We start from the raw sequence: 20,039 nt of genomic DNA, 5'->3' as shown, positions 1-20,039 counted from the left end.
TTGCTTTTTGATATTTCTTTAAGGAAATTTTCATATTTTTTTACTGCTCTTTATTGATTTTTTTGTGGAACTTTTTGTGAAAAAAAAAATTTGTTGTAAATTTTTTAATTGTTTATTGCAAATATTGATTTATTTAAGGAAATTTTAATTTTTTTTTTGTGGAAAATTCTGATTTCTTTATAGATAATTCTTCTTTTATAATTGCAAATTTTGCTTTTAAAAGTGCTAATTTATTTTTGTTTTGTGGAGAATTCTTAATTGTTTATGGACCTTTTGCATTATTTGTGGACATTTCATATTTATTTATTGCACGTACTCTTTATTTTTTTTTATTGGCAGTTTCCTAATTTTAAATAAGAAATTTCTAATTTTCCGGGGGGAGTTTTTATTTTAGTAATTTCAACCAGCGGCGATGGCGTGGCGACTTCACGTCGCTGGTGATTGGCGGCGACGTGAGTCAGCATTAATCAATTTCATGCATTAGAAATTTTCCGGAAGTTCCTGCAGGAGTTCCTCCAGTAATTCCTCTGGTAGTTTTTCCAGAAATGCCTCCAAAAGTTCCTTCAGGAATTACTCCGCAAGTTCTTGCAAATACTTCTCAGGTAGTTCCTCCAAGAATTTCTCAGGAAGTTCCTCCAAGAATTCCCCTGGAATCCCCTGGATCCATAAAAAAATCGACTAGAAACCATAGGAGTTACTTCAGAAATTTATCGTCGAATCAAAAATTCCTCCGAACATTATTAACATTATTGCCACGTATTTCTCCGTTAATTCTGATTGTACGACAATTCCCCGAAAACTAATTCCCCGAATGCAATTTTCCCGAATGCAATTTCCCCGAATAACAATTCCCCGAATGTAACAAATCCCCGAATGTAACAATTCCCCGAAAGTAACATTTCCCCGAATGTAACATTTCCCCGAATGCTCCTTCCATCTTTTTGAGTGCGTCACAAAGCGATGGTCGTCTAGTAAGCCATGCGAGCAAAGGCGTATGATTGCAGTTCGGCCTATGATGCTTCAGAATGGGAAGCTTTTTCGGCTTCTTGTGCATAGTGTATTTATTGAGCTTGCTACACAAGACATTCATGCAACTGGCAGGCTAGGAAAACCTTTAAATAACTGTGGAAATAATAATAGAACACTAAGTTGAAAAACAGCCCAAGTTGCAATACTTCTTTGAATGAACGCATTGGGTCGGTATAAGGCAAAGTGAGGAGATAATGCTTCCTTTAAATGAATAAGTTTGCTTGGTATGATGAACGCATCCTCGGTTCAAAGCAATGGGAATGTCTTCTTAAAAAGAACGCGTCTGTCCGGTATAAGACGACGGTAGGAGATAATGCCTTCTTCAGATGATTGCATCGTCCGGTATTAGGGGAAAAGAAGTGATAATGCTTTCCTCAAATGAACACATTTGCCCGGTATAAGGTAAATAGGATAGAATAGTCCCTTGTTTAAATGAAGTCGTTTGTCTAGAATAAAGTGAAAGTTTGCATTGTTTCTTTAAATGATCGCGACTGCCCGGTGTAATGCAAATGGAGGAGATTATGCCTTCTTTAAATAAACTCGTCTATCTGATATAAGACGTCTCGAAAGACATTGTCTATCCGCAATAAGGTGAGAAGAGTAGGTAATTCGTTTGCTAAAGGAGCGCGCTTACCAGGTATACTAAAGGATTGATATGGTTATATGCTTCAAAACTCTGCTATAGGGTAAAAGAGGTATTTTGGACCACCAGTTCGACGGCTCATATTTTGGACCACTGAGTGCAAATTCCTCTTAGTGGTCCAAAACAAGAGCCCCCGTAAGGGTGCTCCGAAATACATCCTTTACCCTACTACACCACTTATCTAAGAAAATGTCAATTTTCTGAACAGAACATTCTGGAAAACGGCGTTCTGAAAAAGATATAATCCATCATATGCCGTACCGCGAAAGATACATCCGCTCAATGCTATATTGAGAAAATGAATTCGTTAAAATGTTTTTCGGTGAAATATTATAACCCCGAGCAACAAACCTGTTGTAAATCAGTTTATGATGAATTGTGGTATTAGGGACATTCAATACGTATTGCTATAGGAGGGATCTTCTATATTTTTTCTTTATCCAGCCAAATTTGCCAGCATAAAAAAAAGATCACATTAATCCCTATTATCATTCTCAATTACATATTTGCATTTTTTCGAGCTAACGCCTATTTCTGAAGAAAGGATCACATATACCATTTCCTTACTTCATGAAAATGCCTTCTTTTAAAGAATGGTTACCCATTATCATATTCTGGGCAGATACGTGTTATTGAAAAACGAATAATAACATTCATTATCTGTGGAAACACCCACAAAAAAAGGGACACATTTACTATTACATTATTCGGAGTAATGCATTATTTTTAAAGAAGGAATCACATTCACCATTGCCTCATTCCGGGCAAATGCATTATTTTTTGTTTACAAGGATTCACATCCATCCATTGCCTTATATTTCTTAAGAAGGTATATACAGGACAGGAGTTTGATTTCGAAAATATTTACCAAAACGCTATCAATCGGAATTGCCGTTTGAGATTCTACTTTTTATATAATACAGCCGTTGTTCTTCTATTTTAAAATAAAAATTACTTTGGAAAACATTGTACTCTGATATTTTCAAGAACATCTAAAATTACCAAAGGATATCCAGCTGATAATCTCCAATAAGGCACTCTTGAACGTATCTTTAAACGCTGCTTTTATCGACGCATATAGTTGATTGCGAAGGTGTGCTTGCAAGAGGTACTATATTTTCGGGGAATTGTTCCATTCGGGGAAATGTTACATTCGGGGAATTGTTACATTCGGGGAAATTGTATTCGGGGAATTGTTACATTCGGGGAAATTACATTCGGGGAAATTGCATTCGGGGATTTGGTTTTCGGGGAATTGTCGTACAATCGTTAATTCTATCAAATATACCTACAAAATGTCCCTTATTTCCTTGGTGATTTCTTAATCAATTCACTTAGGAATTCCATTGAAAATTTCCATGTCTTTTTCCAGAACTTCCACCAGAAAATCATTCATTAATTCTCATGTAAACTCCTCCTGGCATTCTCTCTGGAATTACTCCGGAAATTCCACCAAGATATCTTCAATATTTACTTTGAGGTCTTTCCAGAAATTCCCTTTGAATGTCTTAAATGAAAACTCACATAGAAGCCTTCGATAGCCACCTCCTACTCACGCCCTGGGAATTCTTTAGAAAATTCCTCCAAGAACTTTCCCGGAAAATTGTACGTGGATTTTTTTTCTTCGTGAATTCTCTCTGACTATTTCTCCAGATATTCTTCCGAAAATTTCGTCAAAACTCTTTCGGAATTACCTCTAAAAATTTCCCTTGAAATTCCTTTGGAAATTATTAAAGGATTCTCTCGAAAGATCCTGCAGGAATTCACAAAATTCCTGCCAGAACTTCCCCTAAAATGTCTATAAAAATCATCTAAAACGCACTTCAGGATTTTCCAAGAACTTTTACCAGTAATTCGCAGTGATATCCTAAAACAATAACCTCGGAAATTAACTAACTCTCCCACCTTTTCTTCCTCCTTGAATTCTCCCGAAAATTTCGTCAACAATTTCCCCGAAAATTACCTCCAGAAATCCCTTCATAGGTTTCCCTCAAAATTTCTTCAAGGATTTCCCGGTAGCTCGTTTCGGAATTCCCACAGAAATTTATCTAGCTTTTTCGCAGAAAATTCCTCCAAGAACTTCTCCGGGAAGTTTACTTTTTCAGGAAAAATATACGAAGATTTTTTTGTAGGAGTATCCTAAGGAGCTCCAAAAGGATTCACTGTAGAATTTCCAAAAACAACTCCTGAAAAAAAATTCGCGGTGGAGTTTTTGGTTTGAGTTTCAGGAGGATTTTTTTGGTAAATTATTGATGGATTTACCGATGGATTTCCTGAAGGAATTCCTAGAAGGGTATCTGAAACAAAACTATGAGAAATTCTAAAATACGAAGCTTTTTTTCAAAAGAAGTTCATAAGGCAAATTTCAGGAAGAAAACCCTAGTAGGATTTTATTTACAGACATCACCTCAATTCGTCAAGCTAAGTTAATCGGTACATGGAAGTCGGCCCTCTGTATCTCCTATCAAAAATTCGTTTTCGGAGTGAACATATAGCTTGGCGTATAAAAAAGGTAAAAACGATTCTAAAGACACGAAGGTAAAATAACTTTTGTTAACATCTTCGAAATCAGTTGTCTTGTTATCTTTATACTTATTTTGGTGTTATGTACTCATAGAATTACGAATCATAATTAATGTGACCTGCATTTTTCAACCTCGTTTTACAAATTTATTGCAATTCACACAGCTTTACAAATATTTTTTCTTTTTTTTTTTTGGGGCAAAATCTATGTAAAACCCACTTTTGGGAGATCCATTGTCAATCCAGTGACGCAATCCAGATAGGCGTCCCGCGTTTCGCAGACCAACGCGATGCGACTGTTGCTATAGCTGGCAGTTTGTTGCTTTGGTAAGGAAGCGTCAATGGAGCCAATAGAGTCACAACGACAGTGACAGTTCAGGGCAACCTTAAAGCTTTTCATTCTCATAAAATCTATAGTAGAAATCCATAAAATACGTCTCTCACTCCCAATCGTCGCTTTTTGTAGTAACATGCGTAATTATGTACGATATGCAACATATCGTTAACACCGTACTCCAACAAATGTCACGTAATCTATGGATGTTCCGAAGCAATCAAATATATTTCGTAAAAAAAGATAGCCTAACATTCAAAAAGACGATGATTTTGTCTGCGTCTGGGTCATGTTGGGTCAAATACAAAAATACATAGAGTACAGAGTCTTCTATCAAAAAATTGTTTGTTCGAAGTCAATTTTTGCTTCAATAGCACGTACGTTTCTATAGTACGTACACTAAAATAATGTAGGTGTACGTACTATCGAGGTACGCATGCATAATAATCTCAAGAAATTCCCTCTTTTAGCTGCTACACACGCTTTTATTTCGGAAATCATCGATACCCACTGTTGGCGTTTGATCCAATTTTTAATATCGAAAAACTAAGCAGAGTTGAAGTTGAATGCAACTTGTTGCGAGCAAATAATACTCTGTATCAAAAAGTGTGTCTCAAATTTACACACATACAGACATCACCTCAATTCGTCTAACGGAGTCAATTGGTATATAACACTATGAGTTTCCAAGCCTTCTATCATAAGTTCGGTTTGGAGTGTTGCTATAGCGTTTTCTCATACTTAGTACAGAAAGCCAAAAGCACTAATAACTCTTCCTCACCCTGTGAGAATTGGTTTATAATTTTGGATTTTCAATGTTAGTCATTACATATGTACTTCAATTGATTTTTAATTTAGAAAATACCACATAGTAACTCCTGTTAGCCAACCAAGCACAGGCATAGCATCATCATAGCATGATAGTCATTTTGGATGATAATCCAAAAAGTAGCAGCTGGTTGAAAATTATGTCGGGAACATTCACCTGATGCTGTAAAACTATTAAACTTTTGAAATTATGTGAATAATAAATTTTAAGAGATTAAGATTAAAAGATATCCGACTTGTTCAACGCAGAATGAACACCGAAACCATCAATAGTGGCATAAAACTACAACACAGCATTATGAACACATTCACCACTACTTATTATCAATATACTAAAAAGCTTATTTTGACCATATTTCTTTCATAATGATTACATTATTCGTACCACAGGCACACACAGCTACTAACCTGACATTCGAAATTTCGCCACTGATCCCACTCTTCTGGTTCAGCATTATATTAGGCTTCTAACGTGGAGCCTTCAATTAACTTAACGCGCACAGAAAAATTTCTTCCAGTCAAGCCAAATTTCGCAAAATTCGCCAATCTTGCTTCAGTTGCCGTTGATTATCACACTCTCGCTTTCGATCGTTTTCGATCGCACAAGTTTGTCAACAACACGTTGAGCACACTTCTGCACTGCTACCCGTCTTCTTGATTAGATTAGATTGCGCTCACTTGCATAACACTGGGTTCCCTAGCAGACTCCTCCTATCGGAGTTTCGACTATCCGCAGAACGTTCTTTGGTGCGATTCTTCACCCTCACTGACTGTAGCCTCAGCTGTGCGTAGGTTAGTTCGATCACGCGTTGTGTGGTTCACAATCAAACGCGTGACTGACCGGACCGACTGACTGTCTGCGGAACCTGCTGCAGCTGTCGAGTGGTGCTTTTCTCGGAGATAAGAGCTGCGCCTTTCGTCTGCCAATGATGATGGATGGTGATGATGCTGACGGCTGACCACGCTACACTAAGCACACTGTGGACACGATCTTGTGAAGTGTAGGCGCCTCCCGACCCGACACTCACTATACGGCATGTGCTCGCGTTGCCGTAGACGATCGACAACTAATGACCAATCGGTTGGTGCTCTCGCTTTTTCCTCGTTCTCTCAGCTCAGCTCAGATACTCGGTGCGGCGGTCAGCTGTTGCGATTCGATTACAGGAACAGTTGTATTATTTACTATTTGACTACGGTCGTACTAACTGCGAAGAGAACTGCGGCGCCAGTTCCGGGCTTGTCAGACGTTCTCCGGATGGATTCGGTGACAATTCTAACGGTTCTGGACCCGACCAATCTGGGAAATAACGAGAAAGACGAAAGCAAGGTTATAAGTCTGAGTTTAATTGGTGTAATGAGTGTAATAAGCGTGATTAATGGCAGGTGGCATAAAAATACGCAGAGGCAAATAAATAGTACGTCGCATGAGCGTCATTTGAAGTGATATAATTTGGAGAAAAGTTTTATAAAAGCGTGAAGATATCTTCTTCCTTTTTTTAGCATTAGCAAGTTTTCTGCTTCAAACATGTTAGCCTTTTGTCAGCGTTCAACTTAGTGTTCTAAATGACTCTTACAGTTGAAAATTGAAAATCTTCGAAGTAAAAACAACACGTTCTTGCAAATTTGGGTAATTTGTCAATGAGCTCCAAGCGAAAAAATGCTTCACTGATCCGGAAATCAAAACCGACTTGTCATTTATACGACAGCTGGTGATATGTTTTCAAAACCTGAAAGATATCTTGAATAAATTGTTTGTTTAGTCACAATAGTCTCGAAAGATGCCGGACACATCAAGATAAGAAACAAAATCTAAAAATGGAATCAATTAGTACAACAATAGCTAAAGAAACCAGCATTCATAATTTATTAGATTGAAGACACGTGTCAATAGAAGTTAGATTCCATTTATTCTTCCTAACATCGCATTCGATTAACGATACGCAACTTAGTACAGCATTCTTGCTCTAGGAATATCCAGTTTGATTTTAATTTCTTTTAAATATTCTAAATGTCGCGCACATGTTTCTCAATGAAGGTAATGCAATAATCGAGGATGAGATGAATAGTAGCACGTTGCTGTAAAATAGCTATCAAACTAACTGTAAAAATCCCCTCGGGAAAGGGAAATTGATGATTAATATCATAGGGCGTAAGATCAGAGATGTAGACTTATGTAATACTGGGCTTGCTAGATTTAAAACTGTTCGAAAAGTAACGTTGGGTACGTGAGGTAATTTATTTTTAGTTAGTTCAGGAAAAATCGATTCGTTATCAGGTTGATAGAGTCTGTGCAGCATTGCAATATCTTACTTTTGCCCAGAATTTGGTTAAGGATTATTTCATTTTTGAGAATTGAAATTTAGGAATTATTTATTTTATTTTATTTTTTTAAGGAAAACAAATATTTATTTCAGATAAATGCTAACTCTCAGTTCGACAATTAAAAATTATACTCACGCTTGATACTCATTTCAATTTTGAACAACTTGATAATAGTCTCAGCTGAAAAGCAAAACTAATTCGTTCTTCTCAATGCCATTAAGCGAAACAAAATAAAACACCAAGCTATCACCCGCGTGAGTGAGCCACAGTGAATCACATGGAATTTAACCGTTTTGTGGTTTTCGATATAATAATGATCGTAGGTAGGTATGCAATATTACAAGTATCATAAACCAATTCACTAAACACGTGAATGTATGTACTTTGAATCTGAGCAACAACTTCAGAGACTGCCTTAAATCAAATAAAATGATGAGAGAGTTTAACACAAGAGAGTAAAATTAAATTGGATGTACCCCATTCGGTATAAGGCATCAGGCCTAATGGACGTTAGGCATAATGGACGTAAGCCATAATGGACTTTGGGCATAAAATTACCCAAAGAACAGCCCATGACATAAAAAGGCAGAACTATGTCTAACGTCCACTATACCTAACGCCCATTATGCCTAATGTACTTATTCCTAACGTCGCGAGCCCGTGTTATTGCTGTGAATTGTTTTCTTCTAGACCTGCGCCAAGCGCGGGGCCAACGATAAGTGTATCACATCGTATTGTAAAACAAGAGTTCAAATCCCAATCCGTAGAAAGCACAATAAACTGATTAGAAACATACCAGATCTAATCTAGTGCACACGGTGCCTAGATTCTCAATCCAATTCCCACATTATCATCACTCAGTTCAAGTTTCTTCTCCCAGCCTTCATATGAAGGCAATTGACGAGATCGCATTCAATGCATCACAACAAACTAAATCGGAGAGCAAACAATTTACGCAATTTACTTGTCCAGCATTGAAGGAGGCGCTACCAAGAATAATGTGAGACTGGTGGTGATGACTCGAACGTTTGAACATATCCATTATCGACTTGCCGGAACGTTGTGAATCTTGAGGCGAAATTGAAAGGCATTGACATGTTAGGCTATATATGTTATACAGACGCAAATCTTATTTCTTATACGAAATTTCTTTTTATTCTTCAATGTCTCAACAGTTTGATAGAATACGAACTGTCTTTTAACTCAAAGCTCTTAATAGCATTCTGACAGTTATGAATTAAATGCTTTCTATGCCTATTATTGCTTGAGCATGCTATATTTTGGGGAGGACCTTAGTAGTCGTTGGATAGTAACTGTTTTTCTTTTTCGTACACGGTTAAATGACTTTACCCATTAATGGGTAAAGTGATCTAACCGTGTAACACTGTCTAACTAACTTGACTTTTATATTTTTCATCTCTATTACGGTTTTTAATATTTATATTAAGGTGAAACTGTCCAAAATCCAAATAAATTTTGCCTCGCATTTTCAGAGGCACCAATCTCAACAAAGAAGCAGCAAACGACTGACATCTTATTAGTTTTACAATACTGGGTCGCAGCAAGCGTAGAAGTACTCTTGAAAACGCGAGGTGGAACAACATTGGATTCCGAAAATTTCGTCCTTAAGTTCATCATAATACGTTATTTTATATTTAGTTTCATACTCACCAGTGTTGTAAAACGTCATTTGCATTCGTTTGTATAATTTTCCCAGAACTTGTTTCAGAAGGTAGCTATCAATTCATGTTGTATGACGAACTTATAGCGGTTAAATGGGCCTACAACTTTGTCTAACGAGACTTTGCTGTTAATATGTAATCTGGGGCGTGGGAGGCAAAATGTCATTCAAATGACATTATGTCAAATGACACGTGACATTTTGGAGAGTTTTCACTCTCCAGCCTTTGATGTTATACTTAGAGCAATGTACCCTTGGACAAAAATATAACCCTACTCAAGCGTTATGAGTACATTCAAAATTATGGAAGAAATTTTGCTTCTAAAGAAAGTTATGAGCAAATTAGTCAAATGACATGCAGATGACATTTTACAAGCCTGATACTCACTAAAATAAGTGATTTTACTTTGTTACTTTGAAATGGATGTCTCCGTAAATAGGGTTACTGCTCCTGGAGTTGATCTCATAGATCCGATATTTATCTCACGAAAAACAAAGCAATAAGAAGGAATTTGATTTGTTTCTTATCTTTGTGATTTTTTCAGCAGTGATCAAAAAGAAGTGACGAAATTTATGCCGTATTACCTTGTTTCGCAATGAGATGAATATATGTTCAGTGAGATGGAAAACGAAACAGTTCCACTATATGGTGTAGTGGTATACGGAATATAGCGCTTTCGAGTAAAAATTAGACCTTAAAGGATCCATTAAATAATTAATTAAAAGGCAATTTATTGATTAGTACGCTGCCGTTCTACGCATGCTTGTACCAAATTCAAAAAACGACAAATGAGAAAATGGCATTTGAAACTGAATCCTAATTTTCATTGCTGACGTATAACCTGAATGAAATATAAGATTTTTACATCACAGAACCATTCAGAAGACTTAATTCAATTAAAATCATTCTTATTTTTCACCCACAAATAGAATTTGCGACAACAGTCATGAAAATACTTTGGCGGGACAGTTATGCCGAGAAATAGAGCACTTGTTTAATGGTTTCTACGCATATCAGCCCCGTTCGGTGAATGATTTCGTGAATGACTACTGCGATTGACATATGCCTCCACATGCTTTATCTATGGAAGTGAACCATCCACGTGGTTGAAGTGATTATGTCGCTTAGAAAGAGTATTGCACAAATTTCCCTTTATTAGCCAGTGGAACAGGCTAAGATTGGAAGATCTAAACAGAAAATGCTATTTCAATGTTTGTTGCTCCATAAAACAACAAAATCCGCCATAATGATGAATTTAATCACCGCGAGACAATTATGCGTAGAAATTAAACAATGGGACAAGTAGACTTGAAGTTTTTTCAATGATTTTTCGAACAATGTTCGAAATCTGTTAGAGTTTGCTAAAAGTATACATCAAAATAGACTGCCCTGTGGTGAAAAGTCAAAATCCACAAAAACTACCTTGGGACAATTATGCGTAGAAGGGCAGTACGTTTCATGCTACTTTTGAGACATATTTCTGACTAAGTTCTGGACAAACATGCACTTAAACGTTCAATCATTTACCATTTCTCATCACTGAAATAAAAAAGTGCAGCTGCATGGAGAAATGCGAAATTGCAAAGGTCGAGATTCAAATTACAGGGTTCCCATGGGAATATTTTACTCGCCACATGTCTACAGTTTCTCCAGCGATCTGTAGTAAAGTATCCGCTTACGAATCCTGCGTGGTGTTGCCTCTTGCAATTATCATCGACATAAAATTTGTCAAAATAACATGAAAATAAAACAATGCAAATAAGCAATAATTTGAAAGAAGTAATAGCTAATTCACAGAAATGTCAGTTGTTAAATCCCATAGAAGTTCGGAAGTCTGAGCAGGTTTTTTTGACTGTACTGTGATACTTTGCTCCTATTTTTAATTGCTCGCATTTTTAACATAGAATATTTTCAATTGCTGAGTAATTTCGATACCATCAATAAATAAATTAGAGCTGCCATACTGTTGTTGTTATTGATACACAATCGAGTTTTTGGAGTGCTGTCAAAAATCGAATTTAAAAATATTCTGGGGGAATTGATCCCTCTCCAAGAACTTGCTTTGATAAAAGTAGAAAGGTGCTCTCTGATTTTTTCAATATTTTTCCTCCAAATTATGCAAATATGAAATATGGATATGGAATTTTAGAGCGCATGCAATCTTAGAATTAGGGAGAATTCATCCCCTTTCTATGATATCTACTCAATAAATATTTTTTCGAGTGAACCCTCCTTGAATTCTGTCAGATCTACACAAAATTGGCCCGCCAGAGAATAAATTTTTATTTTTTTTTTCGCCAAATTTTTGTATGAGTGACAAATGGGGGATTAAGTGTCACCATATTAACGCAATAACTTGAGTTCCAAATATCCTTAAATTTTGATGGATACTGACACTTTGACCAGTATCCAGCTTTTTACGCTAGCCATAAATCAACTGTGATAGCTTATACTATCGACAGATATGATTTCCGCACAATGATTTTCGTATCACGCTGTACGCGTACAGTAACAAGATGACACACATCTTTTCTTTCCACCGTTTAATCTATTTGACAGCTTGTTTTGAAACTGATTCTACAGCTTTCCAAAACTATATTTTTCATCAAAATATATAGAAATCATAAACTGTTATTATAGTTTTAATGAGTATTACATAATATTTATCCATATTTTTAGAATAAATTGTGAATTCACGTCAGCAGTTCATTCATCTATATGGAAACGTCATAGTTTTCCAATTCTTCGTATAGGAATTTCAGCAGAAATATGCGAGTTCTTGCAAGGCAATTAGGGTCTGTTCAAATATTACGTAACGCGAAAAACGTTGTTTTCAAGAACCCCCCACCCCCTCGTAATATTCTGTAACAAAACTTAGAACTACCCCCACCCCTATGCGTAACGCGTAACAAATACAATTTTTTGAAAAAATCATGTTTTTGGTAGAATTTGAAACACAATACAATAAATTATTATTCATTGTAGATTTTATGCTATTTAGAAGATAAAAACTATTTTTTAAAATTAAAAAAAAAAATTCTCTTTCTGCGGACGTTAATCACTCTATTCTATGGTTTGGGGTGATTTCAGTGCAAACGGCACTGATCGTTTAATTCATTTGAACATTTTGAAGGATAAAACCAGCATCGTTCAATTGGGTCATAGATCCTGTAACAGGTTTATTCGGACACGGAACCCCGGGTTTTTCAAACACTTATTTATTTCGCGCTGACTACCGTTTATTTCTGCACTCCACTTTTACCTCCACGAGATCCTCCTCTCCTCTCCTCCCTCCCTCTCCAAACACTACAGATCCAATTTTGAATTTGTCCAAATCAACGGTACAAAACATTGTTCCCATCTAAAAAAAAGTACCGTCATGCGGGGCTTCTTTTGACAAATCGGGGGCTACTTTGGATATTTTGAAACAAGAATTGTAACGCAAATTACTATCAAATCGCCATTATTACCATTTGGGTATCTTGTTGATAGTTGGATGCTAACTTTCTGTTTCAAATTTGGTATTTTTTTCGCTTAATTTTTTCAGGAAATCCAAAATCCAAAGTAGCTTCTGAAGTCAAAAGAAGCCCCGCACGTAGATGCTGACTAATGGCAAATCAAAGAGCCCGCATCGTTTCCAATCCTTAGACCTCATTCCAATTAAAACCCATGGGATCCTTGCACAAAATGTTCGAAATCACACGATACAGAACTCAAACCATTGAATATCATGCAAAAGTGACGGTAGATCTTCCAGGAAACAACCCAAGAACTGGCAAAATCAATAGGAAGACATCTTCAGAGCGTAATTGTAGCAAATAATGGGCTTACGAATAATTATTTTGCCAATGTTGTGAAAAACATCATCCGGAATTGCAGAAAAACGAATTTTACTCAGTCAGCTTGCAAATGTTTGTTTTTATTTCATACGTAAAACGGCGTATTTGACATTTCAAAACAACAAATTATGTTCTGTTTCGTACAATACAACGGTCGCAGGGCAGGGTATGGATACAGTGACTATAATAATACTATCGACAGACATATGATTTCCGCGCAATGATTTTCGTATCACGCTGTACGCGTACAGTGACAAGATAACACACATCTTTCCGTTCTATCGTTGTATCTATTTGACAGTTTGTTTTCAAAACTGATTCTAATGCTTTTCAAAACTATATTTTTCATCAAAATATATAGAAATCATAAACTGTTACTATAGTTTTTATGAGTATTACACAATATTTATCCATATTTTTTGAATATATTGTGAATTCGCGTCAGCAGTTCATTCATCGATATGAAAACGTCATTCTTCATATAGGTATTTTAGCAGAAATATGCGAGTTCTTGCAAACATTCCGCAGGGCAATTATTTCTGCGGACGGTAATCACTCTATTCTATGGTTTGGGGTGATTTCAGTGCAAACGGCACTGATCTTTTAAATCATTTGAACATTTTGAAGGATAAAGCCAGCACCGTTCAATTGGGCCATAGATCCTGTAACAGTTTTTTTCGGACACGGAACTCCGGGTTTTTCAAACACTTATTTTCTTCGCGCTGACTACCGTTTATTTCTGCACTCCACGTTTACCTCCACGAGATCCTCCCCTCCTCTCCTCTCTCCCTCTCCAAACACAACAGATCCAATTTTGAATTTGTCCAAAACAACGGTACAAAACTTTCGTCCCATCTAAAAAAGTAGATTCTGACTAATGACAAATCCAAGCGCTCGCGCCCTTTCCAATCCTTAAATTTTTAAATTGGAATGACCAATTAAAACCCATAGGATCCTTGCACGAAATGTTCGAAATCACACGATACAGAACTCAAACCATTGAATATCATTCATGCTAAAGTGACGGTAGATCAATAGGAAAACATCTTCAGAGCGTAATTGTAGCAAATAATGGGGTTACGAATAATTTATTTGCCAATGTTGTGCAAAATATCATCCGGAATTGCAAAAAAAAACGAATTTTACTCAGCTGACTGAAAAACTGCAAATATTTGTTTTTATTTCATATGTCAAACGGCGTATTTGACATTTCAAAACAACAAATTATGTTCTGTTTCGTACAATACAACGGTCGCAGGGCAGGGTACGGAAATCATCGTGCTATCGTGATACCAGCGTGATTCTGGGTGACAGACATATGATTTTATGCTGTACAGTGATATTGGTATCATATATATGTGTCACAAGTACACGGGAAAAAATCTGAGACCAAAAAGCGGTAAAAATTATAGACACTGTAGATTCCATAGACGAGCTGAGGCGAAGGCGAGTGTAGCCAAACGAACTGTCAGTTAGTGTAGCCAAACGAGCATGACGTCACGATTGCAACCCAAGCAACAGAGCGTGTGACGTCATATTCGCGTGGTACACTGTGAAAAAATGGAAAAACACACTAAATCGAGAAGATTCAACCGTGTCTCCGCTCGTCTATGGAACCTATAGTGTCTATAGTAAAAATGAGTCATGATTTCAAGAAAAATGTGTGTTTTTATGTTATGAAAATACACCATGAAAAAAGGTCATGAAATCATGACTCATTTCGCTATAACGCAAGCTAGGCGTTACGTTTTCGATATTTGGCTGCGAAAAGCGGCAGACTGAGTCATGATATCATGAAGTATGGACTCCAGAACCATGAACTAAAGTCATGAAAACTGAATCATAATCTATGAATCTGGCATCTGTCATTCAGCGGGAGTAGATAAGTTCGACAATTTTCTTTCAAACACGTCTGATTCAAAATGCATTTTGTTACTAATAAAGGTTTTGATTTTTTTAGCATGTTCTTCGAAATCAATTCACTGCTTAAAAGTAGACTTTTGCGAAATTTGCAGATTACTACACAAATATAATTTTTCAAGCACCTGCATGAGAAGCTTACATTTATGTAGGGTTACTGCTCCTGGACTTCATCTCATAGCTCCGATATTGGTCTCACGAAAAACAAAGCAATGAAAAGGTATTTGGTTTGTTTATTATTTTTGTGATTTTTTCAGCAGTAAGCACGCATATTAGCAAAAAGAAGCGACGAAATTGAGGCCGTATTTCTCTGTTTCGCGATGAGATGAATATATGTTCAGTGAGATGGAGAATGCAACAGTTCCCCTATGTGTGTACAGAAATCTACCAATTTTGCGCATGCAAACTTTCTACACAGATTCCGGTGAGCTCGCATGACCCATACAGAACCACAAGGCAATCTAATATCAGCTGATTACATGTACCCATATGTTTAAATTATCACTATAGCGTACGAACAAAGACATCTCCTATCAATCGCCTAGAACGCATAAAAAAAAACAAAATTAGAGTGTCTCTCACTTTTACAGCTTCGTTCGGAAGGCTACTGAAGCAGCGCCATCTTCGTCACCGCTTTCGATAGGTGGTGATCCGGACCCTCGCAAGACTTGTTTTGTAGACGACGCTGGTAAACATTTCCTCTTTGACCAGCCGGCATGACTGTACGGCAACTACGGCAGAGGATAGCGATCCGAATAAGGAATCACCCGAATCACCAGTTACCGTAAGGGCCGTGTGGTGTTCTTTTGGGATATAAGTGACCGTTTCACTTTACTTACCGCGGAAGTCATGAAAATGGGAACGAATTTAGATTCACTCGAAAAGTTTTAAAATTAAAAACAAAGCAGGAATGTCACACGCGAATAAAATATTTATACTTATAGTCTACTTATCGAATATTAAACTATAAACAAAACCTTCTATGTATCAAACTGTTCACTTATTTAAAAATTAATAATGAAACCACAGCCCGAAAACATCTGCAAGGGACGCCTTGACAGAAATGAAAAAAAAAAACATTTTACAGCGTAACGCTGATTTCGTTTTTTTGACATATTTTCATGACTCTGAGTCATGCTTTCATGACTCAGAGTCATGAAAACATGATTCAAAATCATGATATTTTATTTATGAAAATACGGATAGCATTTTGATAACGCTTCTGTCGGTTATGACATTAGTTAAAGAAAAAATGTGATTATTATTCATGGTAATCGTCGTTTTGGTCATGATATCATGAAGTGTAGTCATGATATCATGAAGCCACTTATTTTATGAAATCATGACTTTTTAGTCATGAATCTGGTTACGGATTTTTACCCGTGTATAACAGTGCCGTCAAGTGTCAAAATTGGAACAGAATCAGCTGTCAGTTCCATACAAATGCGCATTCCAAACGAGCAGGAGACCTGTCAAACGTGGAATATGGCGATACTCTTCTTATAGGACTCTAGGTACGGAAATCATCGTGCTATCGTGATACCAGCGTGATTCTGGGTGACAGACATATGATTTTATGCTGTACGGTGATATTGGTATCATATATGTGTCACAAGTATTAATTTTGACACTTACTTTGTACAGTATTTATGGCACAATTCTTGTTGCCAACGAACCACGCAAACTGATTACGAGATGAAAATTTTCACTTTGTTTGTTTTGAGACGTATCTACCGTAACCATTTTTCAAAATAATTTATTTTCATCCTTTTTTACAACTATTTTCTTGTTTTAGATCAAGAATTAATTAAGGCTTCATTGGCGCATTACCTATTTAAATGTCCTGCGCACTCCTGATTGCGCAAAGGGTCGGAAACCAAACACTTAGAACCGTTCTCTCTTGTCCGGATTGTGACTGAACCAGCTTCTTAGGTCAGTGGCCACCAGTAGTCGTCTCTGGTGGTATTTGGAGCCCGTTTTAGCCCTTGTCAAAATTGTGGTCGAAAAGTTTCGGCGAGTGTCGGTTTCGGTGGTCTATGAGCGCCAGCACGCAGGGTAGCCCACCATCATTGTACACCTTCCACTCTATTTATGCATGTTCTTTCTCCGAACAGATGCAATCCGTCCTCAGCAAATAGAATACAATAATTATTTAAAAAAGAATAAATGTTAATTTATTTTTATCATATTTGGTCTGTGCAAATTTATTTTCCGAAAAATGTGTTGTGTTGGTCAGATTTTTTGGTATTTTGAAGCAAGTTATAACCGACTCTGGGGAAGAGACTTCACAAGCTAGCCAAAAAACGCATGACTACAGAATCCAAGACAGAATCAGGAAAACTCAACATTCGCTGATATGCATTAAATGTAGACATTTGTTTTTGGGAATTTGACTCAATAAGGATTTTAAATCAAATGTATTCTTCGGCCTGAATTTCAACTATTCTTGCACTCAAGCGCTGCCGAACTCGAGGTATTCCGTCCAGTAATTATTGGCAAGAGTCTCCTATTATATGCATAAAATGATAAAAAGATATTTAAATTACTCAAAAATATTCTAAATAAAATGAATATGCATAACCAAGCTGAAAATAGGAAAAGAAAGTGAAAGTTTTTGACGTATTATTGTGAATCAAGTTCCTCAGGTTGCTAAGATTGTAACTATACTATAAAATCTGAATCTGTACACTGCCCATGATCGCATATTTGTAACATTTGCATTTTGGTTGGTTTTGTAAATCGTTTGTCAATCCTCCCCACACACTCAATCATTTTCGCCTTATCATAGATAAGCAAGATAGTAAAGCCTATTTTACTGTTGTGTGATTAGATGCAGTAAATTGAGCTTTCTGAACGATTCACAGGCTTTTTACAAAATAAACGAAAATGCGAGTGTTACAAATATGCGATCATGGGCAGTACACACCATGTGTGAAAATTAAAACATCATAGTAGATCCGTTGCTATAATAAAAAGCTGGATAGATCATTTAGTATATTTATGGCTTTGTGCTGTGAACAAATTATAGCATTTAGTCATTTTTAGGAGAAGTTGTTCAAATTTTGCGTGGCCACTAAAAAAATCTATAGGAGAAACAAACAAACCGTCCTGCGGCATTAATACGGCTGTCAATCCAAAATATAACTCAGCACATAATGATCAAAGGTACTTCGGTTATTCGTAAAAGAGGGGGATCAAAACTCTCAAGGGATCAAGTTTTCCCATCTTCCCTTACTGAATCCACACATAAATTAATTTACTATTTATTTGAGTCCACAGATAATGCAAAATTGTGTGAGGATTTCGGGCAAACACTCCAGAACGTTCGAATCACGCCGGGCACTAAGACGATGGACTTTCGTGCCTGATGTTCAAAATTGCGCTAGAAGGTGTCATGCGGAGAGCCGGGTGTAACAGCCGGGGTACGATTTTCCACAGATCCAGTCAATTTATTTGTTTCGCGGATGACATGGACATTGTCATGAACATTTGCAAAGGTGGCAGAACCTTACATCCGCCTAAAACGTGAAGCAACAAAAGTTGGACTGGTGGTGAATACATCGAAGACAAAGTCCATGCTGGGGGGCGGAACCGAGCGTGACATAGCCAGCCTGGGAAGCAGTCTTACGATAGACGGTGATACCTTCGAGGTGGTCAATGAATTGCGAAAGCGCATCATCTGTGGAATTCGGGCCTACTATGGGCTCAAGAAGTAACTGCGGTCGAACCAAATGTGTCATGTACAAGACGCTGATAAGATCGGTAGTCCTCGAACTCGCCCTGCCTATAGCGCACCCAGCATCCAGAAAGTAGCCAAAGCCGGATGGGTACGATATGTAGGGCATGTTGCAAGAATGCCGGACAGCAACCCTGCAAAGATAGTGTTTGCTTCCGATTCGACAACGAAGTGGGCTGACCAGGTACATAACAATTTGGCGAGCGTGGATTCGATAATGAAAAGATTTGGTCTCGAACCGTGCATTGTGGCGTCAAATTGTTGATTCAGTGTTATCTGTTTAGATGTAAGTTAAATAAATGAAATGAATTGAGTCCACAGATAAATTTCAATTGATCGTAGATTTTATTTGAAGGTACTTCGCGTAGAATTTGGTTATTTGTGCTCTTATGAGCATCATTAGTCATACTTATATAAAATAATTTCCATTTTCACACATTAGAAGCAAAAAGAGCAAAAAGCTATGATTTCGAACTGGTTTCAATTATCTTTATATTCGCCTTAATTTGCATCTCCTAAAATTAGAAACGTGTGGACAAAAAGGGCCGCAAAGTAAACAACACCTTTGAAATCGATCGACGCAATTTTGTCGATACTGATTGCCAAAAATCACAGCCAGATAATTAGCACATCCAATTGACAAAATTGATACTTCACAATGATCAGAACACGCGCCGGGGTAGAAGGTGTCAAAGTATTTTGCACAACTTTTAATCACGACAGATCGCGCTGATAATCGACACTCAGCGGAGCACGGAAAAATGATGGGTTAGGTAACGATACCTTCAAATATACGACACGATACGATACGTCATAACGATTAGTCATAGATCGAAAATAAAACAAGATTTTTTTCAAATAAAATCATCATAACTTGAAACAAGGAAGGGGTGCAAAATATGCATTTAGGTTGACAATTGTTTAAATAATTAGAAATTTGTATATTTTTTAATTCTTATAATACAAAATTACCAATTACTGCTGCCAGAATCCATACAGAATCTATTTTTAGATTTTTCCATTATTCATTGTTGTTGTCGTGGCTGGTCCATCTCACCGCGAGTCCATTGTGTCCATTTGTCCGTGTCGTGAATTCAATTGATCATTGCGCATTGTTCGATTACCATTTATCCGGGTACGTTGGAGGAATGCCTCCGAGAAGAACTATTTGTCAGTCGTCATC

General features: G+C 36.9%; 1 protein-coding gene across 4 annotated transcripts in view; it reads right to left on the bottom strand.

Annotated features, from left to right (window-relative positions):
- Positions 1 to 20,039, bottom strand: part of LOC134225943 (prestin-like) — a 71,969-nt gene that overhangs the window by 12,937 nt on the left and 38,993 nt on the right. For all 4 annotated transcript variants that reach the window (XM_062706398.1, XM_062706397.1, XM_062706400.1 and 1 more), the window contains exon 2: positions 5,766 to 6,654. In XM_062706398.1, coding sequence (XP_062562382.1) covers positions 5,766 to 5,812 — 47 coding nt within the window. In that variant the 5' untranslated portion in view covers positions 5,813 to 6,654. The remainder of the gene's footprint in view (positions 1 to 5,765; positions 6,655 to 20,039) is intronic.

This window comes from Armigeres subalbatus, chromosome 3, assembly GCF_024139115.2.
Source record: "Armigeres subalbatus isolate Guangzhou_Male chromosome 3, GZ_Asu_2, whole genome shotgun sequence".
In the NCBI taxonomy this organism is placed as follows: domain Eukaryota; kingdom Metazoa; phylum Arthropoda; class Insecta; order Diptera; family Culicidae; genus Armigeres; species Armigeres subalbatus.
Note: the sequence above shows the minus strand (reverse complement) of the source record. Positions and strands in the feature narration are given on the sequence as shown.